The 27,406-nt window shown below is 34.3% G+C and overlaps 1 protein-coding gene across 2 annotated transcripts; it reads left to right on the forward strand.

Moving 5' to 3' along the window:
• The first annotated feature begins 773 nt into the window (after window positions 1-773).
• LOC145246475 (uncharacterized) lies at window positions 774-15,068 on the forward strand. 2 transcript variants are annotated; one of them, XM_080108093.1, is made up of 2 exons: window positions 774-870; window positions 12,403-15,068. In XM_080108093.1, the coding sequence occupies exons 1-2, from the start codon at window positions 789-791 to the stop codon at window positions 14,166-14,168; spliced, it is 1,848 nt and encodes a 615-aa protein (XP_079964219.1). In that variant the 5' UTR covers window positions 774-788; the 3' UTR covers window positions 14,169-15,068. The 2 variants fall into 2 exon arrangements, with proteins under 2 accessions (XP_079964219.1, XP_079964220.1); XM_080108094.1 differs by lacking the exon at window positions 774-870 and adding an exon at window positions 2,664-2,764.
• Window positions 15,069-27,406: the final 12,338 nt, after the last annotated feature.

A 27,406-nucleotide genomic window follows, 5' to 3' on the forward strand; every position in this document is an offset into this window, starting at 1 on the left:
TTGAATTGCCAATAAAAAGAAACTTCGTAAACATTAATTAATTTTTAAAACATTAAAACGATTAAAATTCCATTATTTCAAAATGTTCCGTTACAACATAGATTTTTAATTAATTGTGTTTAAATGTTTTTTTTTAGTTTTAATATAAACATTACTCTTGTCAGCTATTTTATCGCTAGATTAAAACCAATTTGAAAATATTATTTCACAAATATTAAGCATTTTGTAGACCCACTCCCTCATATTTTGTTTGTCTCTTTTTACCGAACAAAATATGGAAACCCGTAGGTAACCAAAAGAACATTCAGTAAAACCGTATTTCATATTTAATATACAAATGTTTATAATATTATTAATCATTAAACTGTGTAAATCTTAAAACCTAACAAAATTATAACAAAGATTAATTATTAATTGCAGCTTGAAGAAGATAAACAAAGGTTTTAAAAAAATCATTAAGTCGCTTCTGCTTTTCCATAGTTTGTATAGTTAACACAAATCTGACATCACGGAAACATGCGGTCCAATCTTCACAATCGTTTGGCAGTCCCTACTGAACACCGTTTAATACTGATTTTTTTTTTTTTTTTTTTTTTTTTTAGACGGTTACTCTTCTGGATTGGCAAAAGGTTTTTTTAAACTTTCAATTTTTAAAATTCAATACTTTTTCAGTAATAAATAACTTTCATTTTCAAGCTTTTTGGTATTATAATTTTAAATTTTTTCGAAATTTTATTTTGTGCGGGACTATAATTCGATGGTAAAATGTTGTACAGTTAAACATAAAAATGATCACTAACATTTTTTTTTTAAACGGAAATACGAAAGGACTCGTTATTCTTTATTTGATTAGAAGTGACGTCATCTCAGGTAAGTCGAATCTATTGTTTTTACTTGCTGAATTGTTAACAAAACATTGGCGAAAGTGAGCTTTAATAGTTTCTAAATGTTTAACAATTCCGAATAAAATAATCAACCGACAACGTAAAGAAACATTTTCTTTTTTTTTTGTATTTAGGCCTGGGCTTAGAGTTAATATTGATATTTTGGTTGGTACTAATGCAGAGAGTGATCCGCGCTAATTTTTTAAATGGTATTTTCATGTTTAATTAAAGTTTTATGTTTTTTTTTATTATTCAATTTTAAGGTTAAAGTACAGAATAGATACTAAACACCTTCCACTCCACATGTTAAGACTGGCTTTTTAAATAATAACGTTATTATTTCAGCACGGATCACTCTCTGCATGAGTACCGATATTTTTTATACTAAAATTTGATCGCAAAAAGTTTGTTCATCAAACTGGGGGACTGGCATCTGATCTTGAAATCGACGGGGTTGTATTACTATACACATAGATTCGGAAAAGTTGTCACCCCCCCCCCCAAAAAAAACAATATATAACAAATAAATGTTATCAAAGGCAAGATAAGTTACTGGATAATTTTTTAGTGTTTTTATTTAATGTAACATGTTTATTCAGCTCGAAAAGCATAGTGTTTACCGATGTATTGGAAAATTTGAAATGGCACTAAACTCGTGGCTGAACACGGTAAGTTTGGGAAAATGAGTTAAAAAATATACAGAATACTGTTAAAAGCCCACCAAAATATATCAGCTGATGTCACGGTAACATATATTGAGCGGGTTTCTAACAGTATTTTGCATATTTTTTTATTTTTAACTAATTTTCACAAATTTTAACAGTTCGGCACCATTTAAAATTTTTCAATACACCGGTAAACACTGCTTTTTTCTTGTTTCGAGCTGAATAAATGTTAAATTAAATAAAAACACACAAAAAATATCCAGTTTGGTAGAAAAGTAACTTATCTTGCCTTTCATAACATTTGTTAGGTGCTAGTGCATTTAGTGATCCGTGCTATTTTTTTAAAATCGTATTTCCAAGTTTAATTAAAGTTTTTTATGTTTTTTTTTTTATTCAATTGTAAGGTTAAAGCATAGAATAGGTACAAAACACCCTCCCCATGTTAAGAACGGCTTTTTAAATAACGTTATTATTTCAGCACGGATCAATAAGTGCATTCGTACCATTTGTTATATATATAACTTTTTCGAATCATTGTGTATAGTAATGCAAATCGATTCGAACAAGAAATATATATTGCTTACAAAAAGATACTGAGCTACTTGTTGGATAGTATTTTTAGTATTTTTTTACTTTTACGACAACTCAACACTTCTTTTAAAATAACGACCTTTTGAAGGTTTTCGGATATGCTGAAAACAAGTATCACATGAAAATTTGGGGCAGACGAGTAGTTTTCCGGATATCTGCACATTTATAATCTAATGTAATCCATAATGTTTTATCTGGCGGCCATGTTTTTTTCCTCACTGAACAGGTAGAGGGGGATGTCTTGTAACTATTCTTAACATGGGGAAGGGGTTTTTTGTAACTATTCTGTACTTTCACCTAACAATTTAATAAACAAAAGATACCGTAAAACTTGAATTCAACTTGAAAATATATATGAATATTTTATAAATTTACATATGAATAGCACGATACCTCTCTGCGTAAGTACAATAATTGTTTTCAAATCTATAAACGAATCCACAATATTTATTTTTATGGCGGGGTGGGGTGTTTTTATTTTGATATGAATTTTCCGCGTCTGGAGGAGGTTTGGCACAAGGTGAAGTTTTCAAAATCCAGAGCATTCTGTGAAATGCTTGTGCATGAGCAGCCCCGTTGGCATTTTCTGGTAGTGACGCAACTAAATTCCCTCTCAAAGCGAAGGTAAAGCTTGGGAGGGCTGACCTCTTTTTCACTATCGTCGCAAACGTATCACCGGCTTGTACTAAAAACGCCAACCCAAAGCTGCATTCGTGTGCGTTAGTGTCTTTTTATTTTATTTATTTATTTATTTTTTCGGTTTTCAAATTACGTATCGTTTAATTCTAGCAGACATGTAATCGCGCCTTTTTATTCGTAGCGTAACATGGAAAGGAGGCAGGTGTCTTGTCACGATTCTGTACTTTCTCCTAACAGTGGGGGGGGGGGGGGTCCAGTCGTAAAATTCGTTTAAATATGTTTTAATTCGTGCAGATTTCGTATTTATTATTACAGAGCCAATATTAGACCCTTATGCATGTAATGAACTGCGCTATTTTTTTTATTTTTTTTTATTTTCAATATTTTCAAGGTAAAATTTTATCTCTTTTTGGTACTTGTATAGTTTAATCAAGACATTTAAAAAATGAAAATATCGAAGAAAAAAAAAAGGGTTATATTGTACGTATCAGCAATAGAATGAAGTTCTCCGAAAAAAAAAAATTCACTTTTTTTTTTTATTTATTTTATTTATTTTTTTTTTTTTTTTTACAGCGAAAAAACAATTATTGATACCGAGCAATAAGTTCTATTTTTAGGAAGAAAATCTAGTATTAAAGATGCGGAGGAGGGAGTGCCGGCGCTGTAAACTAGGTTATCTGTCCGTGGTGTGTTCAAAAAATCCAAAGATGGTTACCTTTTAACGCGCTGTCATAAAAAGGTGATTTTCCGTTGTAAAATAAAATAAAAAAATAAAAAATAAAAAATACTCGATCAGACTAAGTGAAATTTTTTCCGGAACTCTTCAGTACAAAATGGATACGTACAATGTAGCTTTTTTTTTTTTTTTAATGTCTTGATTAAACCGGCTTTCTAAATAATAACGTTATTTCAGCGTGCGGGTCAAATAGTGCATAAGTACAAAATATGACGTGTATATATATATATATATATATATATATACACACACACACACACAGAGTATTGATTTCAAATGTTAAAAAAAAAAAAAATGCTTCGAGTGTCATCAGCTGGAATTGAAATCAAAACATCTCCTGGAAAGGACATTTGCTTTGTAAAGATGAGTATTGGCTGACGAGAGCTTGATATGGGTATCTAAAACGATCCTAATTATTGAGTTTGAAACCGACGATACCAATGACTTGTCTCATCTAAAAACTTTCTGTAAACATATGATACCATAACCATTAATTTACTTTTGGCGCTGTTTTACACAGGGGGAGATAACTCTCTTTTACCAAGATTTGTTCCTTCCTTTTTTTTTTTTTTTTTTTTTTCCCCGTATCATAATTTAGACGCTTGGTGCAGCACTGCAGCGATAGGTGTATCAGAAAGTGGCCATTTAAAAATGATGATCAGAACCTTAATAATTCAACTATTTTTCGAAGCTTATAACTACTTGAAAAATGTAATTCAACCCCTAATTTTTTTTTTCAATTAAAGGGGCAAAGACCAAATTTAAAAAAAAATAACAGGTTTAATAGCAAATTATGCAATGTTTTGCTTTTTTTAAGCGGTTTTCTTTAAAAATATAAAGAAAATCAACATATTCTGACTTGCTTATAAATATATATATATATATATGCCAAAAAATCACTTACTTAAAAAAATACTATAAACTGGGTAGTGCCATTCTTCATTGTTAAGAATTTATCCATATTTATTTTAAATTCCATTTATTTTTTTTTTAAATAAAAGGATTTTTTTAAAGCGAGGGTCGTAGAAAATCGCATTTTCGTAACGTGTTTTGCGCCAAGCTTAAAAGAGCTCCTCCTGCTACTATGAAATTTATCAAATCTGGATTCGTCAAAGGGACATAAATAATGTCTCTTTTCTATTGTGTGTGTTAACCAAAATTAGTAGTTTTCGCCCTCCGTAGTTAAAAAGAAACACGCATTCACTTATAAGTTTTTCCCCTAAAACAAAAAATCCATTTCACCGATTTTTTTTTTTAATTCTCTTAATGAAATACGAATTTTTGATTGATATATTTTAATACTTCTTTATCGACTGAATTTTTTTTAAATATCTAAAAAAAAGAAAACATTGAATGAAATAGAAAAATTTGCCGTCAGCGTCCGGTATTTACTTGACGATATAAGCATAACAGAGTAATAAATAATGCAAGAGAGCTATATGCTCAGTCTGTTAAATCCAAAGTAGCTGATCAGCGGCTTGGGTCCCACCAGTTTTGGCAAATAACAAATAGGATCCTGAACAGAAGTGTGCGTTTTATCCCAAACATTATCAATGGACCAGAGGTCATCTCGTCAGCTTCAGACAAGGCCAAACTATTTGCCAAGAACTTTGCAGCTAATTCTACCTTTTACGACGAAAGCCATCAACTCCCCATATTTCCTCCTATAACATAGAACACGCTATGTAACATACAAATATCTGTGCATGAAGTCGCCAAGCTAATCAAGAACCTTGATTCCAGTAAAGCAACTGGCCCTAACGGCATCCCAATTAGTGTTAAAAAAGCTTCAACCAGAACTTGCTCCCATACTTACGAAACTGTTTAAGCGTTACCTTAAGGAGAAGTGCTTTCCAACACCCTGGAAAACCTCATCAGTTTTCCCTGTATTTAAGAACTCGGGTGATAAGTCATTTCCCTCTCAGTACAGACCAATAAGTCTCCTGTGTGTCATGAGTAAGTTGCTGGAATCCATATTAAATAGAGAAATAGTCAACCACCTCAGCAGAAATAACCTTAGTGACACGTAATATGGTTTCCATTCTGCAAGATCTACCGTAGATGTGCTAACGGTTATATCTCCTAGGATTAGTGAATCTCTTGACAAAGGCTTCCTTTCTAGGGCAATTGCTCTTGACATACCAAAGGCCTTCGACAAGGTATGACATAAGGGTCTACTTCACAAGATTTCCAGCTACGGTATAACTGGAAATGTTCTCTATCATTAAATCATTTCTCTCCGATAGGCTCATAAGAGTAGTGGTTGATGGACAAAAATCGGAGGCCTGCAGTATTAATGCTGGAGTCCCTCAAGGGTCCATTCTGGGCCCAACTCTCTTCCTGATCTACATCAATGATCCCCCTAAACACATACTTAAATCATTCGTTGACATCTATGCTGATGACACGACTATCTACGGCAACATATCAAAGGCTGTAAATGACAAAGCTCTCTCTGATTCTCTCTCCTCTGATCTTGAGCGCGTGGTTCAGTGGGGAAAGACGTGGCTGGTTACCTTTAATGCATCTAAAACCAAACTCCTATCTTTACATCATCAACGCTCTGATCCCCATCTGGCATCAATTGAAATGGATGGCTCTCGTCTAGGAGAAGCCCCATGTTTTGACAAGCTTCTGGGCTTGACGTTCACTCCTGATCTGAAATGGAACACGTACATCAAGTCTGTTGCCAAGGTCGCTGGGAAGATGGTGGGATCCTTCTACCGCTCCAGAAGATATCTCACTACTGATGCAATTCTCTATCTATATAAAAGCCAAGTACGTCCAAGGATGGAATACTGCTGCCATTTCTGGGCAGAGCTGCTAAAAACAGCCTATCCTGCCTTGACAGAGTACAAAATAGGCTTCGTGGCCTAGTGGGTGATGCCCTTTTCTCTTTCCTGCAACCTCTCTCCCTCAGGAGAGACGTTGCGAGCCTGTCTTTGTTTTACCGTTACTACCAGGTGCTCGTCTGAACTCCAATCTCTGGTCCCCCTCACCAATCTTTCACGATAAACACCCGCCTAGCTGAAACCACTGTCAAAAACTTTTTCCACTCTTTATCTATGCCTAAATCAAAACGTAGATTCCATGAACAAAGCTTCTTTTTAGAACTGCACGCCTGTGGAACTCTGTTCCGTCTGCCTGCTTCCCACGTGACTACAACCTGGATGTCTTCAAGTCCAACATAAACAAATTCCTGATGAACTGCTCCGTTAAGTAGACACTTTATTAAATCTCCACACTAACGTACTGTACTTACAATAACCCTTATCCCTGAGTGGCTTCCGGGCCTTGATAAGTGGTGACCACGTTGTAAAAAGAAAAAGAAAAATCAACGTGGTTTTAAAAAAAAGTTTTACACTTTGGACTTTACAGGTAAATTTTCAAAAAACTATTATTTTTGCTTTAAATTGGAATATATTATTTATTTGTGATATATAAAACTTTGGCACATAAATTATTAAAATTTTAATAGACATTTCAAAATGGGGGCGTGAATTAAAGAAAAAAAAAACGTTTGTCTAAAATAATATATTTAGTTCATTGGAAAGAGCATAAAATTTCACACTGACCTTGAAAATATCGTAAAAATTGAACCAATAGAAAAATTGTGATAGATTTTTAAAGTTTAAAAATTGAAAAATGCTTAACTCGTAAAATTCAATTGATTTCATTACGTAAAAGAAATGGCTGCATGAAGGCTCGCTGATATTTTGTAAACACTGTTTTTTCGTTTTTTTTGTTTTTTTTTTTAATAAAAAATATTTCTATTATTTTTTTTAAACAACTTTAATAGTTTATTTTGGAAGTATATTCCATACAGAAAATAAACAACCCACTTTAAAAAGAAATTATGAGTTTTTTTTTTTAATAATTTATTCGCAGTTTTCTGTTAGGGATGTTAAAAATTCCTTCAAATTTCTGATACACCTAGTGCAGCGATATTTTTTTAATTAAATCAAAACATTCAAAAAAGAAAGCTGCGACAATTGTTTTTAATGTAACAAAGTTCTTAACATTAATAATGCAACATGTAGTTTTTACTCGACTACTAAAAGAAAACCAACGATATTTTCATCAAATGAAAACATTTAAAAAAGACGTGACATTTTTTTTTATTATTAAAAAGTAAATGTTATAGTAAGGCTTTTAAATTAGTCTTCAACCTTAAAAATACAAAAGAATGAAACTTTTAAAGCGGCGTTTACAATTCCTCTATAACTATCGTCACATTTTTATTTGTAATGTTAAAAACTAGATGTTGGTGGTATTAATACAAGGTTTGGTCCTGCATATGACCTTAAACTATATCCGATGGTGAGGGCCCCAGCTTCGGGGAGTGTAGAGCCACCCTTTAATTGCCATTGCTCCCAGGTCCACTCTGACCCGGAGTGGTAGTACCTGTTAGGGTCCCAACTATGGATTAAATAGAAACCGACTTAAAAAAACAAAAACAAATCTACTCTAATAAAAAACTGTTCTTCAAAATCACTGGATTCGGCATTAAATAACCTGAAAAGGGTTGATATGCCGTAAAACAAACAATAATACAAAGTTTGTTAGTGTAAAAAAAAAAAAAAAAAAAAAAAAAAAAAAAAATCGCAGCAGCTTTAAAAGTTTCTTTTTTTTTTTTGTTTTTTTAAAGGTTAAAGATTACTTTTTTAAAAAACTTACCCTAACATTTACTTTTAAGTTAAAAAAAAAAATTGCCGCAGCTTTTTAACATTATTTTTATTTTCATCTAATGAAATTATTGTTGGTTGGTTTTCTCTTAATAGTTACGTAAAACTACATTTTGTATTATTAAGGTTATCAACTTTTTTATTAAAATTAGCAGCTTTTTTTTTTTTTTTTTTTTTTTTTTTGCAGGCTAATAGATTGCTGACCCTAACCCTAACCCTAACCCTTCAACAGGTGCCACAAAGATATTAAAACTATATTTCGTTACAGCGACAGTTTTACTTCAATTAAAAAAAATGTTTCTTAAAAAAAAAATCCAATGTTGGTTTAATTCGAAAAATGTTTCCTTTAAATTATTAAATTGTTTGAAAAAAAAAATACTTTATAAAAATCTAACGTTGCTTTAATTCGAAAAATGTTTCCTTTAAATTATTAAATTGTTTGAAAAAAAAATACTTTATAAAAATCTAACGTTGCTTTAATTCGAAAAATGTTTCCTTTAAATTATTAAATTGTTTGAAAAAAAAATACTTTATGAAAATCTAACGTTGCTTTAATTCGAAAAATGTTTGGTACTTGTACAGCTTAATCAAGCCATTTAAAAAATGAAAATATCGAAAAAAGGTTAAATTGTACGTATCCGTTTTTGACTAAAGATCTCCAAAAATATTTTCACTTAATTTGATAGTATTTTTTCGTTTTTTCGCTTTTTTTTCCTACAAAAGAAAAACACGTTTTCATGACAGCGCATTGAAGAGAGCTATCTTTGAATTTTTTTTAACATGCAACGGGGAGATAACTCAGTTTAAAGCACCGACACTTGTTTCCCAGAAATCGAACCTTTTTCTCGGTATCATAACAAATTGTTTTTTCGCTCTAAAAAAAAAAATAAAAAAAATAAATACTTGATGAAATTAAGTGAATTTTCTTTTCTTTTTTTTCCCCTGAGATCTTCATTCCATGACGGATATGTACAATATAACCTTTTTGATATTTTCATTTTTTTTAATGTCTTTGTTAAACTGTACAAGTACCAATTGTTTTATTAAAATATTTAATACGAAAACTTTTCAATGTTTTTACAATTATGACTGGCAGAGCGACCCGACGCTGCTCGGGATTTAAAGATTAATAAATGTTCCACACTTCTAATACTTTAATTTTTATCAAAATCGGTGCAATTGCCCATTGGTCAATAAAATCAATTGATTGCCTGCTCTAGTCAGGAACTCACCGTTGTGCACTTGGATGACGCTTCACAGGCCTCCCTGCAATGACTTAATCCACAATTCATTGTAGTTTACATTGCACTGTAGAGAACAGTGTTGATTTTATGAACTTATTTTTAATTTTATATGATGACTTGAATTTAGTTTAAAATGAAAAAAGTCAAGTAAAATGGTCCGATTAGACTCTAAACAGAAGCGTTTATTTTGAACGCGCCTCTGTCTTATAAGAACACCTACTGTTGATTTTATAGGCTGAGCAATTCTGCTTGTGTGGTGATAAAACTTCTTGAATGCAATTATGTTGGTAGGCTGCATAAAAGTGTTAACTTTGACTAAAATTGGACTGTTTCTTCTTTAATCAAATTTCTTTGATTATCGATTTTTGATACTTATCAGAGGTATTCCGATACAAAACCTATCTAAAAATACTCCCAGGTACATAAGGTACATGTGTGTGAAATTTGTAAAATAAAACTCGGCCCAGTCATTTTGCAGTCTATAGGGAACGAACTCACACACACACACACACACACACAAACAAGTGCTTTTTATATAAGTAGATGGATGGATGGATACATTTTTATATAATAAATGTTTTGGGGTTCAAATAAAAAAAATACTTTTTTGTTTATTTGCCGTGGTATTTGACCGAGAAGAGACTGGGTTATCGCCCCTTTACAATGACGCCGTCCATATAATGCAGAAATACCTGTATTTATTAAAGTGAAGGTAAAAATACAGGATAGTTACCAAAGCTCCATCCTCTCCCTTGTTATAAATGGTTTTGTGAATATTAACATTATTTGAGCATAACTACTAATGTCTGTACAGCCATTTATTTACGCATAAAGGTGCCTGTACAAAGAGAGGACACAGATCGATTTTTAATGTCATTTAAGCAAAAACAATATCACTTAGTTAATTGTCATGTCGAAAATAGTAATATATCCCAAAATTATGAAAAATTCATTGAATAAAATTATTTAGGGTTAAAAGTAATTTTTACAGAAAATTTCCCTTTTTGCAGATGTTTTTAGAGTAGACTAGCCTGGGTGCCCGGCGTTGCTCGGGTGTTTAGAAGTGTTGAGCACGAAAGGGGGGTAGTAGGCAAGCAGGCTCGAACGCGTACCACGAAGGAGGAAAAGAATGTAAAAAACAAAAACGCAACATCTTTGCTGTTGCGTCCATTGCCAAGCCGGAAGTGACGAATGTTTAAATTAAGGCTAGTCAATCGAAAAAAGCGACACCTCCCTGTAGAAAAGTGCCCAGTTGAGAGTAAGAGAATTAATGTTTTAGCCAATTTTTTGATATTTGTAGCCCGAAGGGTCGAGCTTCAAAACGATACCGATCTCGTGAAAATCCGTCGCCTCTGTCGAAAGTTATAGGCATGCATTGTCAGACGAGTGCCACTCTCTCGGACACTTGAAGTCCATGAGCCCAAAAATGACTTTCATCGCCACAGGACCATTTCAATAGACAAATGCCTGAGGGAGTATTTATACAAAGATGTTAGAGTCTTAGCTTTGTACGACAGCTAAGTCTCTCTCTCGGTTCAAAATGTTGAGATCCAGCAACAAGCAAGAGCAAGATAGCCAGCAACAAGTTAAACTGCAGACCAGCTTAATGCGGGTACTGGTCTCCAGCTTTATGTTTTTTTTAAATCAGATTTGCTTCTCCTAGAAAGGTTGCCTTCACCACGGCTTACGGGAGCCCTCTCTACCCCAATACACATACATACACACAAACGCACACGGTGCTAGTTGGCCGTTGACCTCGAAAAAGGGTTCATTCGCCCTTTGGAAGGTCTTGTTTTTAATCCTTCAGGGAGACTAGCCACCCTCCTCGCCAAACAAGTCTGGTGGGGGAACTAGTTTAGTCGCCGGTGACCCAACCATGAGGCAGGTAGTACTGGGTTACATGGTACCAGTAGCATATGACATGACCTGACATATACATACATACATTTTAAACAGATAGGTGAGATTTATATTATAGACTAGCATGGGTGCCAGGAGTTGCCCGTATGTTTGGATGTGTGCTGAGCAAAAAAATAAAGTTGTAGTACGCAGGGTCGAATCCGTGACACGAAGGCGGAAAAGAAAGTGGAAGTATGTGTAAGAGTGTTGGTTGAGCAAAAAAGTGATTGTAGGAAGGCAGGCTCGAACCCATATCGTGAACGAGGAAAAGAAAGTAGAAAAAAACTGACGCATTAGCTGCTGCGCCCATAGCCAAGCCAGAAGTGATGAAGGAATTAATTAAGGCTAGAAAGTCGAAAAGAAGCGATGACTTTTGAAAATATCAGCGAAAACAACAACCCCTCCCTGACGAAAAGTGCCCAGTTGAGGGTGAAGGAATTTGTTTTTAGCTGGTTTTTCAATATTTGTCGTTCGAAGGGTTGAGCTTCAAAATGATATCGATAGCGCCTAGACCTGCTGCCACACCCAGAGTTTGCTAGCAGACACTTAATTGCACCAGTTGATCACCACACTCTTCAGCATATTCAAGTACACTTTGGTGTTGACTTTCAAGCAGATTTCAAAGATGTGATGTGGCCATCACTTAAGGAAATGGCAGAAACACTAGAGGATGACCCCCAATCTGTAGTGGAATGGAGACAAAATGGATGGTCACATTCAATGCTGCCAAGACTAAGCTTGTTTCCTTCAATAACTACAAAAAACCTACTCTACCACCAATAGAAATTGCCAAAATCACATTACCTGAAAGTACTTCATTCAAATATCTACATTTAAATGGCCATTTTGAGATTTCGCCTCCATTGTCACTATAGGTAAGTGCAGATAGCATTTAATGGTGTATACTCTTAAATGTCTGCGGATAACCTTTGTAAGTAGCATTAAAAAAATATTTTATGAAAACTTTTTTTTTCAATTTCAATGATATTTTCTTTCGAATTCAAATTTTTGTTTTCTCGCCAGCATATTCTATCTGCCTTTTTTTCTTTTTTTTTTCAGTGTCCATGATGAGTCTTTGGAATATTTCCCGAAACATTGCTGAATTTCTTGCATTGCGAAAAGAAACCGAAATCATTGACATCCTCAAGCCGTACCCCCTCGAACAGAGACGCTTTATCCTCACCATCCAACACCAAGAATCGTCGCTGCTTTTCCATGCAGTGAGTCATAGACTCTTTTTAGTCGTGGTACATTTTTTACAAAATTGCGACGCTGATCCAAACAGCGTCGGTTTGATTGAGGGAGAAAAATTGACTTGTCTCGCTGCTGCGACCCTCGCCAATTCTCCGATGCTTGTTGACATCCTGTTGTATTATGATGCCAATACCGAAATTGTCTTCACATCGGATGAAATAACGGTGCTTTGTTATGCGTGCTTCAATGATAGATTAAAAATAGCGAAAATCTTAATAAAAAGTGGGGCGAACCTGAATAGTCAAGACGCGTTGGGAAGGACCTGCTTAATGAGCTCTATGGGAAATTTAAAAATTTTTAAGGTGCTCGTGGCGGCAGGCGCGGATATAAATCTGACAGACAGAGTTGGTGTGACGTGTTTGCTTTTGGCGCTAACAAACAAAAAGAGGAGCTTGGTAAACTTTCTACTGAGCCTTGATGATACTCTGGTAAGATTAAGCACAGATGTGGGCACCGACGCATTATACACTGCGGTAGATGTTTCTTCTCAGAATGTGATAAAACAAGTCATCCAGAAAGGCTCTTATACGACCGAAGAGATCGCTGTGGTTAACGAAATGCTAAGTTGCCAGAAACAAATCCTTAATTTCCAAGACCAAGCACACAGACACTGGAAGAAAGCGTTAAGACTTCGTGGGACCCCAATAAGAACCCGGATGTTTGAGACTTCGCGTCAAGCAGGAAAAATCATGGAAGTTATTCACCATTTTGAATCCGAAAACGTTCGGCCATTACGCTTCATGGAATCGATGTCGGGATTCTCTTTGTTCACAGCATATATCTATACGATAGCCATGTGGAACCTCAATGATGCTGATTCGTATTTAATTTTATGTGAGTTTTTCTTTGATGAAACTAAATCCATGGATGATTCGACGTATTTCCGGATATTTTTTCACGGCATTAAGTTACTGGAACGTTTCACTATGTACCATTATTTAACGAAATCACAGGGATTGAAAATATTGCAACTGCTGGTTAATTATACTGAACAGATTAAAACCCGCTTACAACGGATCACGCCGAAAGAACGAAGCGTCCATGGTTGTAAGATAAACGATCTGATGTCTTCAATCATGGTCTGTTTCAATATGATACACTGGTATTTTCCAGAACATATACATTGGTTTTCCAACCCAATAAAACGTCTGATAGGCTTGGATATTCGTGGTCCTTGCCAGAAAAGTCTTCTTCAGAATTGTGCAATAGATTATAAAAATCTGATCGAATCTCCTATCTTTCTCGCGCATCAGGCTAACGTCAACAGCTCCGATAGATTGGGGAAAACTGTTCTCCATTATTTGGTCGAGACTGCAAACATATCGCCGAATCGAACCAATTTAATAATCGATCACGGTTTCGATTTCCGTGCGGTTAAATACGATGGATATTGTCTCCCATGCAGATTGAAAAAAATGGATCTCTTGCGAACTCCTCTAAAGTTTATGACGCTTCAGTGTCTTGCTGCTAAAGCTTTTTGTAAGACTGCAATGACGTCATTTAATGAAGTGCCACGCCATTTAATGCCGATCATAAAGTCCCACCTCCATAATTTTACCTTTAATGTATAAGTTCCCCTTTTCATTCCACTTAATAGATCAGGGTAATATATTACAAAGGGATTTATTATATACATTTTTCCGTGGATGCGTTAGGTAATACGTTTGAAGTAATTGGAAAGATGTAGATTAGAAATAAGGGGTCATTTGATAACCCTTATAAAACACGTGACTGCAGTGTTTAGCAAAGTCTTTTGTGAGGATATAATGACGTCATTTCGCGAAGTCCTCTATCATTTAATGCCGATCGTAAAGTCGCAACTCTATTATAAAAACAAGGTTTCAATATTCCCCGTTCCGCTTAAGAGGTGCAGTTAATATATTATAATGTATCGGGATCTTTTTAAAAAGTCATTTTTCTGTGGATGCGTTTGAAATTTAAAAATAACCTTTTGTATCTACAAACATATTCTCCGGCGCCAGAAGAGACTATGTTCAAACCCGAGCAGAATAATAGGCTTAGATAAATTGAAAAATTACAGCCTTAGTTTAAATAATAAAAAGGGTTGATATTTAGGTCGTCATAAAAAAACAGTACAATTTTGTTGTTGCTGAAAGGTCTTTACTGATCGATTTCGCATAGCCATATTTTTTTGATTTTACGCTTTTTAATATAATCATATCTTTACATTTTAAATTTTTCTATTCAAATCAATCTTCATTGAAATATTTAGAAAATTGAAATCTGTCAATGTACGGTATTTCATATATCGATGGTATTACCTCTGTATTATGCCATTTTCTGCATGCATACGAGGTGCCTTAAATAATTTTACAGGGAATTTTATGGATAATACACACATAGAACTCTAATCTTCGGAGTATTCTCCTCCAACTGTAATGCACTTATTGTGCTGTTCGTTCAACTTTCGGAAGGCCCCATGTAAGCCCGCTTATATGAGCGTGTCAATGACCCTCGTCATAGCCTCTTCTATCTGTTCAATTGTCTCATAACAACAGCCTCTAATGGTTTCTTGGAGCTTGGGCAATAATCAAAACTCACAGGGAGCAAGGCCTGGAGTATAGGGAGGGTGAGGAAGTGTCTTGATGCCCATCTTGATCAAATAGTCTGATCTTCTCTGAGCACCACTGGGACAAATTTTGCGTAAATCTTCTACAAATTCAGTTCCTCGCGAATAATTGTGTGTACAGCACCTATACTGAAATCAAACTGTGCTCTTATTGTCTCTATAGACACATGACGGTCCTTATCCATAAAATACTTTATTTGGCCTATCAGATTTGGTGGTCTGACTTCATTATTCCTCCCGCATCTCATCATCCCTCGCAGATTCCCTGCCTTCCTTGAATCTCTTATGCCACTCCAAAACTGATGTTCGATTGATGCCAGATGGACATTTTTCCAAGTTTAAAACAGAATTTGATTGCATATGGTTCTTCTAAAGTGTTCTCACGTCCAGATTACATGTTTGAAATTCACCAGGTGTGACAATAAGGCTTTAGTAGGATGTATTCAAATTCCAGTACGCTTAGTACTTGAGTTATTTCCCTTTGACTTGTTTTAGATCCGCATTCAATTCCAGGGTTTACAATGAATTACTTGGCCTTTTGGTCAAGATCAAAGTGTGGAGGTTGTCCGTTCTCAATGGCGTTGGGCGCCGGGACGGGAGATTCTGAATAACTCGGAATTCTCCCTGACTTGGCGACTGGTCCGAAATGCGCTGCCCCTCTTCGACGTACTTTTCCGATATAAAGAACATACCAGTCGCTTCTGTCCGTGCTGTGACGAACGCGAGCCCGAAACAATCGAGCACGCGTTTTTTAGTTGCAGCCGGATACAGCCCCTATTAAAGTACGTCGAGGGGGTAACAGCTCGCATCGATGCCGAGTGTCTGCTCGATCTCGACGTAGGAACTTTTGTGTACAACATGGAGCCGCCGTTCCCAAGGGAGGAAAGTTTGGTTTTCCTGGCGATCCTAGCAGTAGCGCGCATGACCATTTGGATCACGCGCCTCAAGTTGGTCCACGAAGGGACATCTGTTCCTGATCGGGATCTGATTGTTTACTTTAAACATTTGCTTAAAGTAAAGATCAGATGCGATTGGAAGAGGTTGCCTAGAGTGGAATTTGACAAGAGGTGGGTGCACAGCACTAGTTTGTGCATCCGTCGAGGAGCCAAGTTTCAATACGTGTTCCCTCCTTAGGCATGGCATGGGCGGTGCTGGGTCCTACGGAACCCATCCCGCCTAGGTTAGCATTATAAGTTCAGTAAAGTAACTCTTGACTGGTGGTACAAATGAGATCCTGTTCCTGATTTTATTTTTTGGTATTAGAGAACCTCTGAGTCTGCCCAACCCCCCTGCTCCTCATCTTTATTTTCTGATGCCCCCGGTCATCCCCCTACTCAGAGGTCACCTTCCTACCCCCTCCATCCGTTGCTTTATTTTCTCCCACCTCCATTAAGGCGACTTCCCCAAACCCCATTAGGGATGCTCTGCTTGTTTTCGGTTCCCCGGAAAACAGTGGGGGATCTAGCCACATAGAATAGTACAGGGGGGTCTTACTAACAACACATTAGTAGTTTTTTCCTTTTTTTTTTTTTTTTTGAAATGAACATTTTCATTAGTTTTTTCCCACTCCACGAACATTTTATGCCAATTAATTCAAGAACTCTTTCTAATGAAATCGAACTTTATTTTCTCACACATACACACAAAAAAAAAAAAAAAAAAAAAAAAAAAAAAAAATGCACACACAACATACAGAAATGAATATACAAATTGTACATAGTTAAATTTTACATTGAACGCTGGGGTTATTAGTTAGATTAGGATCCACAGAGTGATTGAGGTATTTTGGTAAATGTTGCCAGTCAAGAGTAAGACTTCAAAGTCTCATCTGTTACATAGTCAAAAAGACCCTGTACCCTCCCCCTCCCAATTTCTTGTAGGGCCTTGTGCCTAATTTTGTTGAATTGAATTTTTTGTACGTTTTTTTATGTTCAATTTTTTCTTTCTCAATAAAATATATAAACAAGATCAAAGTGTAGTATCTGTTCTTCAGATGCTGCACTTCATTTTCTTCACTTTCGGTGGAGGAGAAATCCTTTACGACCGAGACAATTTTTATTTTTGTACCTTTTCTCCACGTTAAAAAACGACCCTGGTGTCTAACTCTGTCCCGTGGGGAGGCATTGTAAATAGTTACAATTAATTAACTGAAACCAAATTTAATTCACGCCGTAAAACCAAAGGAATTTTTTTCTTGTTTTTATTATTTTATTTTATTTTTATTTTTTTATTTATTTATTATTTTTTTTTTTTTGGATGAAAAATACAGATAAGCATTTTTTAAAATTCTATTTTATTTACAAATTCGACATTTTCAACCGAAATTTAATGACAATAGTCATCGTGCTGGTATTCATTCAACTAAGAGGACGTATCTCGGCTTACGTTTACACACACAGACACACTAGAAAACACGCGCGCACTGACACATACACACGCATTGTATCAGAAATTTGGAGGAATTTTTAACATCCCTAACAGAAAATGGTGAATAAAATATTAAAAAAAACAAAAAAAAAACTCGTAATTTCTTTTTAAAGTGGGTTGTTTATTTTCTGTATGGAATATACTTCCAAAATTAACTATTAAAGTTGTTAAAAAAATAATAGAAATATTATTTTTTTTATTTAAAAAAAAGTGTTTACAAAATGCCGGTATGCCTTCACGCAGCCATTTTTTTACGTAATAAAATCAATAGAATTTTACAAGTTAAGTATTTTTCAATTTTTAAACTTAAAAAAATCTATCAATTTTTCTATGGGTTCAATTTTTACTATATTTTCAGGGTCAATGTGAAATTTCATGCTCTTTCCAATAGACCAAATATAATATTTTAGAAAAAAAACTTTTTTTTCAAATTCACCTCCCCCCCATTTTGAAATGTCTATTACAATTTTAATAATTCATGTGCCAAAGTTTTATATATCACAAATGGAAGATAAAAGATCAATAAAGAAAATATTCTAATTTAAAACAAAAAAAAAAGTTTTTTGAAAATTTACCTGTAAAGTTCAAAGTGTAAAACCCTTTTTTTTCTTTTTTTTAAACCACGTTGATTTTTTTTTTTATAATGAAACCTCGTTATGCTTACATCAAGTAAATACCAAACGCTGACTGCAAATATTTATATTTCATTGAATTTTTTTTTTTGTTTTTTTTTTTTTAGATATTTAAAAAAAGTTAGTCGATAAAGAAGTATTAAAATATATCAATAAAAAAACTCGTGGATTTTTTGCTCTAGGGGAAAAACTTATAAGTGAATGTTCATTTCATTTTTAACTATGGAGGATGACAAATACTAATTTTGGTTAACACATGCAATAAAACATTTATGTCCCTTGGACGAATCCATACTTCATAAATTTCATTTTAGCAGCAGCAGCAGCAGCTATTTACAGCTTCGTGCAAAACACGTTGCGAAAATGCGATTTTCTACGCCCCTCGCTTTAAAAAAACCCTTTTATTTAAAAAATACATGGAATTCAAAATATAAATATGGATAAATTCCTAACAATGAAGAATGGAACTACCCATTTAATAGCATATTTTTTAAAGTGATTTTTTGGTATTTATTATATATATATATATATATATATATACATACATATATTTATAAGCAAGTCAAAATATGTTGATTTTCTTTTTTTTTTTTTTTAAAGAAACCGCTTAAAAAATATTGCATAATTTGCTATTAAAGCTGTTATGTTTTTTTTAATTTGGTCTTTGCTCATTTAATTGAAAAAAATAGGGTTTGAATTACATTTTTCAAGTAATTATAAGCTTCGAAAAATAGTAAGTTGAATTATTAAAGTTCTGATCATCATTTTTAATGACCACTTTCTGATACGCCTACACGCTAACACACACGCGCACACACATGCGCGCACGTTCACTAACACGCACACACACGCACTAACACACACTAGCATACATGCATGTGTCAGAAATTTCGTGAAAAATAGTGAATAATTCCACCCTCGTCTTTCTAAGCTTATAACTCCCTGAAAAGTGTAATTCAAGCCCTAACTTTTGTTCAATTAAAGGAGCAAGGACCAAGGTTTCATTAAAAAAAAAAAAAGAAACGTGTTTTTTTAAAAAAAAAAAAAAAAAAAAGGTTTTAAACTTCTGACTTTACAGGTAAATTTCTAAAAAAAAACACTACGTTTTTTTTTGTTTTAAATTTGAATATATTATTTGACTTTTTCTCTTCAATTTGTGATATATAACACTTTGGTGAGTAAATTATTTACTTTTTAATAGACAGTTGAAAATGGGGGCGGGTCGTGAATTTAAAAAAAAAAAAACGTTTGTCTAAAATATTACATTTGGTTTATTGGAAAGAGCATAAAATTTCACATTGACTCTGAAAACATCGTAAAAATAGAATCAATAGAAAAATTTTGATAGATTTTTAAAGTTTAAAAATTGAAAAATATTGAGTTCATAAAATTCATTACTGTTTAAAAAAAATATTTCTATTACTTTTAAAACAACTTTAATAGTTTATTTTGGAAGTATAGTCCATAAAGAAAATAAACAACCCACTTTTAAAAGAGAAATTACGAGTTTTTTTATATTTTATTCGCAGTTTCGTGTTAAGGGTGTCAAATTCCTACAAAAATTCTGATACACCTACACATGCACACACACACACACACTAATACACTAACACACAGGTTTTGTTATCGGGTTTAGATGTATGTTAGGAACAGGAAGCAGATAGGGAGTTTGTAGATTTAAAGATGCGAATAAAAGGCGGTAAAGCGTCCAAGATGAAACAGAAGTACATAATAATGGACGATATAGTATATTACTTGTCGACACCCGACGACGAACCGATAATTAGGTTATATATTCCGTCGCATCTAAGAGAAAGGGTGTTAGTTCAATACCACGATGATAATGGTCACATGGGCGTGGAAGAAACGTTTCACGCTATTAAGCAAAAATATTTCTGGTCTGGTATATTTAAACAAATAAACGAATACATAGGTAAATGTATTCCGTGCCAAACCAGAAATTTGAGGAAACAGCAACCTCAAATGCAGGAAAGCGATTTGCCTCCTTTTCCTTTTGATAAACTGGTGTTAGATGTTTCCGGGCCTTTACCAAAAAACTCTATCAGGCAACGAATACGTAGTGGCTTTTATAGATATGTACAGTGGTTGGCCAGAGGCTTTTGCGGTTCTGAATAAGAAAGCAGAAACGGTGGTGCATCTGTTAATTGACGGGATTTTTCCCAGATTTGGGGCACCACTGCAGCTTTTAACGGATAATGGGCCTGAGAACATAAAAAAAATAATGAAAAAGGCATTAGAGGACCTCAACGTGCATCATGTGACCACATCGTTCTATCACCCCCAGAGTAACGGCAAAGTTGAAAGGTTCCATAGAACAATGCATGACGTCCTAGCGAAGAAAATAGGGGACAATGAACAGTCGTGGGATATATACATGAATCAGATGTTAGCGGCTATCAGGTTCCATGTAAGCGAAACGACGAAATTTTCACCCTATTATTTACTCTACAATAGAGATGTTGTTCTGCGTTGGACAATATTCTAAGACCCCGTAGAGTATATTATGGGGATGAGAATCATGAAATCGCTCTACAAGAAATGCATCAAACCTTCACTTTAGTAAGGAGTAATGTAAGGAATGCTAGAAAAAAAATGATAGATAGAACTAAGAAGAAACCAAAAGTCGTCGAATTTAAGGTTGGTGATTTGGTGTATTATAAAACCCACCAAAAGCGAAGAAACCTAGACGCACGATGGAAGCGTACTACGTAGTGATAGAAAAGACTGGCCCGGTTTCATATAGAATTAAGGATCAATTAACGGGCTCTGTAACGAAGGCGCATGCAAAACCTCTCAGGGCAGCGTCTATCGAGGAGTGGGAGATTTCCACTACAGAGAAGCCGTTAAGAAAAGCTGCACTGTCTGTTACAAAGGAATCTAGTTATTCAGACAGCGACTCCGCCACAAACGAAGCTGATTATCCAATGCAGAAGAGTCGTCATCAACGGGAGAGGTCGGATGAGGAATCTGACGCACCGTTGATGGAACGAAAAATAGTGACACGGAGCATGACGGCGGGACGTGAAACCAATATATATACGAAATCAACTGTCCGTATACGTCGTATGCAGTGCACGAGAGTAGAAATAGGGACCAACCTATCGTAAATAGTTAGTACGAGGTTTGGTATCGAGGAGGAAGAACAGGAGAGAGGAAATTGTTTAGGATGGGTTAGAAAAATACTCTGTATTTAGGTAAATTAAGTAAACTGTAAACACCGTCCTATTCAATAAAAATAAAAGATCCCTTTTCTCCATGGTTCAAGCTACTGACGTCTTAGGAAAAGATAGAGCTGCTTAGTGCTTCTCATTCCCCCCCAAAAAAGTAATTTGAATGTAAAGTTAAAAAATAAGTAACTTGAGCAGAAGCAAGCATAGTTTATCGGATGTCGGCTGCCTCAATGTCAATTTTTAAAATTGGAGTGAAAATACCACCGATGTTATTGAAACAGAACATACATTGTGAGAGACCCCAAGAAATAGAAATAAAAAAGTGAGTGAGAGTGATAATGTTAAATTATGTCCACGGGAGGGGGGAGGAATAGAAAAATAACTAACTAAAATGCATTAACAGTGGTGGAGTTGATAAGAAAAAAAAAGTTAAAATGATTTATTGTGGAACAGAAAAGACGTCGTTGAAAAGACAAAACAATAATAAATAAATTTGAAAAAGAAATTTTTTTTTTTTTTTTTTTTTTTTTTTTTTTTTTTTTTTACACATTGATCACCACTTATCAAGACCCGGAAGCCACTCAGGGATAAGGGTTATTGCAAGGACATTACGTTAGTGTGGAGATTTGATGAAGTGTTTAATTAAGGGGGCGGTTCATTAGGAATTTGTTAACATTGGACTTGAAGACATCCAAGCTGTAGTCCGGAGGGAAGCAGACAGACGGAACAGAGTTCCACAGGCGTGCAGTTCTAAGAAAGAAGCTTTGTTCATGGAATCCGCGTTTTGATTTAGGCACAGATATAGAGTGGGGGAAATTTTTCACAGTGGATTCAGCTAGACGGGTGTTTTTCGTGAAAGATTGGCGAGTGGGGATCAGAGATTGGAGTTCAGACGAGCACCTGCCATGAAAATAACGATAAAACAAATATGCATGAAATCTAGAATTATGAAAAAATTTATGTGTATATAAAAATTTTTTGGAATGTTATGGAGAGGTGTGAGCGAGCTATTGTCCAAGCAAACGAAAATGAAACCATTAAATCCCCGGGCTGGTGATAACCTGAAGCTACGATGTCAAATCGTTTATGGATCAGACCAGGCAAGCGAAATCCCCAGGCTGGTGGTGAACTGGGTTACTAGGGAGAGAGAGACGCACAGCTGAGGAACAAATTGTCACAGTGTCGCAATCACCTCTACCACCAACCCCTCCGCCAACGTCATTGTGTTGAAATGTGTGTATGAAATATATCGAAAATAAAGTCTGTTTTTATAACAAAGTGTCTCGTATTCATTGATAGATGAATTAACTGTCCATTTTAATCGCTAGACGATCACCAAGCAGACGTATACGTAACAGTTTGGATTACCTACTACATACAATCTCCGAGTGTTTTTTTTTTTTTTTTTGGTTAATCTCTGTACAAGAATTTGTCAGGACAAACTGACATAAGGATACTTCCCGCTAACAAGTAAAACCTGATCAAATCTTCAAAATAAAGTATTCGAAGCCCAAATAAGATTTCCTCGAAACAGCTATACACTGGCGTATACGACGACTGGTACACATTTCATTAGTGTTCTTACCACAAGTAACATTACTTAGCTTGATACTCAACCAGACTAGATGAATTCTTGTCTGGGAATTTGCCCAAAGCAAGAAAAGACCACAAAATAGTTAATTGATTTGGAAAAGGAAAATTAGTGTTTATTACTGGTTTACTGACACAACGTTTGAAAGATGGAGAAGAATCGTTATTATACACTTCGATAACTGTTTGGAATGGAAATCGCCTGAAACAGTTGATGTGACATCTGAGTTTATTCTATGACCCCCAATTTCCTGTGTACGTGTCAATGTTGCTGTGCGAACCGAAATCATCCGATATCTGCTAGCAAAGGTACCCGTTACTGTTAACATGCGTACAGAGGTGGGAGCCAGATTAGGGCGACCGGACATGAGGTAATTTTATTCTACGCATAAATCCTGATAAAATGTATTCAAAATAATATACTAGTCCCTTCGATACTGGATCGTAGGACGAACGATGCACCTTCTCCTAGTGATGTTACCTTGTGTAACTGAACTTACCAGACTAGGTGAATTCTTGTCTTGGAATTTGGCAAAACCAAAAAAAGACCAAAACATAGTTGATAAATCATTGGTTTACTAATTCAATGTTTTAAAGATGGAAGAGAATCTTGATTGTACACTCGGAAAACTATGTATTTTATATAACAATCAAGTGTTAGCCATAGAAGATGGGCCGCTTGACTGATGAGAAGTCGTATTTAGCTAGATGTAGAAAGGATCACAATAAAGACAATGTGTTATCTCAAGTAATAGCAATTCGCTGATACTCCAACAAACCAGATGAATTATTCTCATGTAATGCAACAAAATTAAGAAAATATCAAAATAAATCCAACATAATTATGTGGCCATTTGGGGAGTGGAAATTAGCGTTTTTCACTGCTTTCCTTACTAAACATTTGAGAAGAGATTATTTTATCAAAAAGAAACTAGGAAAACTATTTAACTCTAATGTTTTTAAAAACTGAAACGATTTAATAAAAAAAAGTTCTATGAATTTTTTTTTTTTTTTTACAGTGATCACCACTTATCAAGGCCCGGAAGCCACTCATGGATAAGGGTTATTGCAAGTACATTACGTTAGTGTGGAGATTTGATGAAGTGTTTACTTAAGGGGGCGGTTCATTAGGAATTTGTTAACATTGGACTTGAACACATTCAAGTTGTAGTCCGGTGGGAAGCAGGCAGACGGAACAGAGTTCCACATGCGTGCAGTTCTAAGAAAGAAGCTTTGTTCATGGAATCCGCGTTTTGATTTAGGCACAGATATAGAGTGGGGGAAATCTTTTCACAGTGGATTCAGTTAGACGGGTGTTTTTCGTGAAAGATTGGCGAGGAGGGACCAGAGATTGGAGTTCAGACGAGCACCTACCATTGAATTAACGATAAAACAAGGATAGGCTCGCAACGTCTCTTATGTGAGAGAGAGGTTGCAGTGTAGAGAAAAGGGCATCCCCAACTAAGCCACGAAGTCTATTTTGTACTCTGTCAAGGCAGGATAGGCTGTTTTTAGCAGCTCCTGCCCAGATATGGCAGCAGTACTCCATCCTTGGACGTACTTTGAAGAAAGTGTGGAAAAAATGATAGAATAACAATATTTTTAAACATTTTTAACCCTATGTCCGAGTGGCAACAATACCCCTCGCAAAATAAAATCGGCACTTGTGCATTACTTATTTTTGTTTGACATTTTCTTTTTTCATTTTTAAGAACTCCTTTGAGAGGGAGACAATTAAAGACTTTATCCAAAAATGTCAAATTTTTGTATAACTTTAAGTAAAAATAAAATAAATACAGTAATGTAAGGTAGTAACACAAAAAAAAAACATTAATTTCCCTGCAAATTTATTGGATTAAATGAAAATTAAGAAAAATTTGTTTTTTCAAAAACAAAAATTAATAAAGTCACACGCATACCAATAATGATTGTTCAAAACTATTTATAAATTTTAAGTCATAGATTTTTATATAATGAACACTTATGTTCAGTTCGGAATTTTCTTAGTTTCATTTTAATTCAATAAATGTTCAAATAATTGTTTTATTTTGTGTTATTGTATGACTTTAATGTATTTGTTTTGGTTTTAAATAAAATTTATGCAAAACTTGGATTATTGCCTTACTTTAGTTTATTTATTTGCCTAAAAATTACATTGCCATTTTCCGATGAGTTTTTTTTTTTTATCTCCCCTCAAAAGTTCTTTAAAAAATGTATAAAATACCAGCAATGAACAAATGCTATGAACTCTATACTCTTTCGCTATATGATTAACTATATTATATGATTAAATATATAAGTCCACGTGGCAGCAGCCCCACTTCATATTAAGCATTGTTTAATGTAAGGTTTTAAGTAAAATTATTGCACGTCGTTCAAACGCTAACTGATTTGAAAGTGATCTATTTTTCTTGCGTTAAATTTCTACGCAAAACTGATAGCCATCATTTTTTTTTCTTTCAGACAAGCCACACATAATCGCCTAAAAAAAAATAGAATCTCTTTTTGTGAGTTGAATGTAATTTAGCTGAGGATAATATCTACAATAATACTTTTATTGTTAGTAAAAAAAAAACAACAAAAAATAATGAATACATTAAAATGGCTGACTTGTTTAGGAAGAAACAAAAATGAATTTGGATTTCATTTTGAAATTAAATTATTTTTAAATAGGATTTTTAAAAATTTCGTTTTACTACTTAACAATTTTATTTTATTTTTTATCTCAATAAATATTTGACTAATAGTAAACAATAATTATGTGCAAGTCACGTAGAGTCGAGAAACACATATACACACAAAAAGCGATCACATAATTTTATAGAATCGCCCCCCGTCTTAACTCAGGTGGAAAATTTGCGTTTTTAATACTATTTCTAAGGCGGGAGTTTTTCTATAAAAATACTGTCACCATTTTCTTGTTTTTCGTCTAGCAACAAGTAATTTCATTTGTATTAAAATAAAATAATTATAAAAAAAATTAAAATAATTTAAATCTCAGAAAAAGTAGTCAACTAATTTTAATTTATATAGAGATAGAAAAAAAAAAACTAGAAAATATATACATATTTCAATAGCGTTTACAAGTAAAACGCAATTAAATAAAATTATGTGCATAAAAATAGTTTATTAATAGACGCATGCAATGTATAATTGGATTCAACTTTAACAAACTTTTTATTTTTAATTTGAAGATAAGGGACTTGAAATGCAGCAATTGATTGGTTGTTTTTGTTTTACGGCATATCAACCCTTTTCAGGTTATTTAATCCCGAATCACGTTATTTTGAAGAACATTTTTTTTTTTTTAAATAGAATGTATACATATTTTTTCCAAGTCGGTTTCTATTTAACCAATAGTTGGGACTCTAACAGGTACTCCCACTTCGGGTCAGAGTGGACCTGAGAGCAATGGCAATTAAAGGGTGGCTCCACACTCCTCAACTCCCGCAAGCCGGGCCTCACCATTGGATATAGTTTAATGTCATATCCAGGACTTCAGCAATCGAAATGGATTAATTAAAATAGGACAGCAACAAGATACTTAGTAATTGTCTGTATTTTTGAGATGAGATGTTTTCATTGAGATTGTCGGATTAACTTCCTCATCTTGGTTGTAATTGTCACAACGTTTCGGCCGTTTTGCCCTTCGGTCTTCATCAGGTGTTTTGTATCGAACTGGGGAATCGTTTGTTACGAGTCTCGAACCCAACCCTTTATTATTATTACGGGGGTACCGTGTTCGGACTCCAGCTAGGCTCTGGGACATAGTTGCTGATTCTCTGTTTTTGAATGTTACTTTTTTCACTGCCTTCGTTCAGGATTGAAAATGTGCTGAGTTCAATCCTGAACGAAGGCAGTAAAAAGTAACATCTCTCTCTCTCACACACATATCGGGCAATGTATTTAAAGACGTATTCGTTATTCTCTTCATGATCTATTCTATTTCAACGAATTAATAAAAGAAAAACTGGCATTATCACATTTGGAAAATAATGAATTCGACTAATTCGCATTCAATCAAACTCCTTTTCACTTTCTATCTTTGTCAGGGTTTTTTTTTTGTTTTTGTTTTTTGTCTTTATTTTTTTCTGTAATTATTGTCTTTTAGTTTTATGACTGTTCAAGTGAATTAATTCTGTTTATATTTTATTTGATTCAAGATGGATTACTCGAGTTAAAAATACTTATTACTGTGTGAGTTATTCCCCTTGGAGTGAGGAACTGATAAGAGATTTTTTTTATAGAATCACCAGTCTTCAATCAGGCAGAAAATTTTAACTATTTCTGAGGCATGAGTGATTTTATAAGAATAGTCATTTTTGTTTTGTTTTTTGCAACATCTGAATTCATTTCTATTAAAAGAAAATAATTATAAT

The sequence above is a fragment of the Euprymna scolopes genome, chromosome 24, assembly GCF_053919585.1.
Source record: "Euprymna scolopes isolate OS-2025 chromosome 24, ASM5391958v1, whole genome shotgun sequence".
Lineage (NCBI taxonomy): Eukaryota > Metazoa > Mollusca > Cephalopoda > Sepiida > Sepiolidae > Euprymna > Euprymna scolopes.

Excerpts from the sequence above, each read along its gene's own strand:
- LOC145246475 (XM_080108093.1), top strand. The coding sequence starts at position 789 with ATGATCACTAACATTTTTTTTTTAAACGGAAATACGAAAGGACTCGTT. Across the intron at positions 871-12,402 it reads TAGAAGTGACGTCATCTCAG|TGTCCATGATGAGTCTTTGG; the intron begins GTAAGTCGAATC and ends TTTTTTTTTCAG.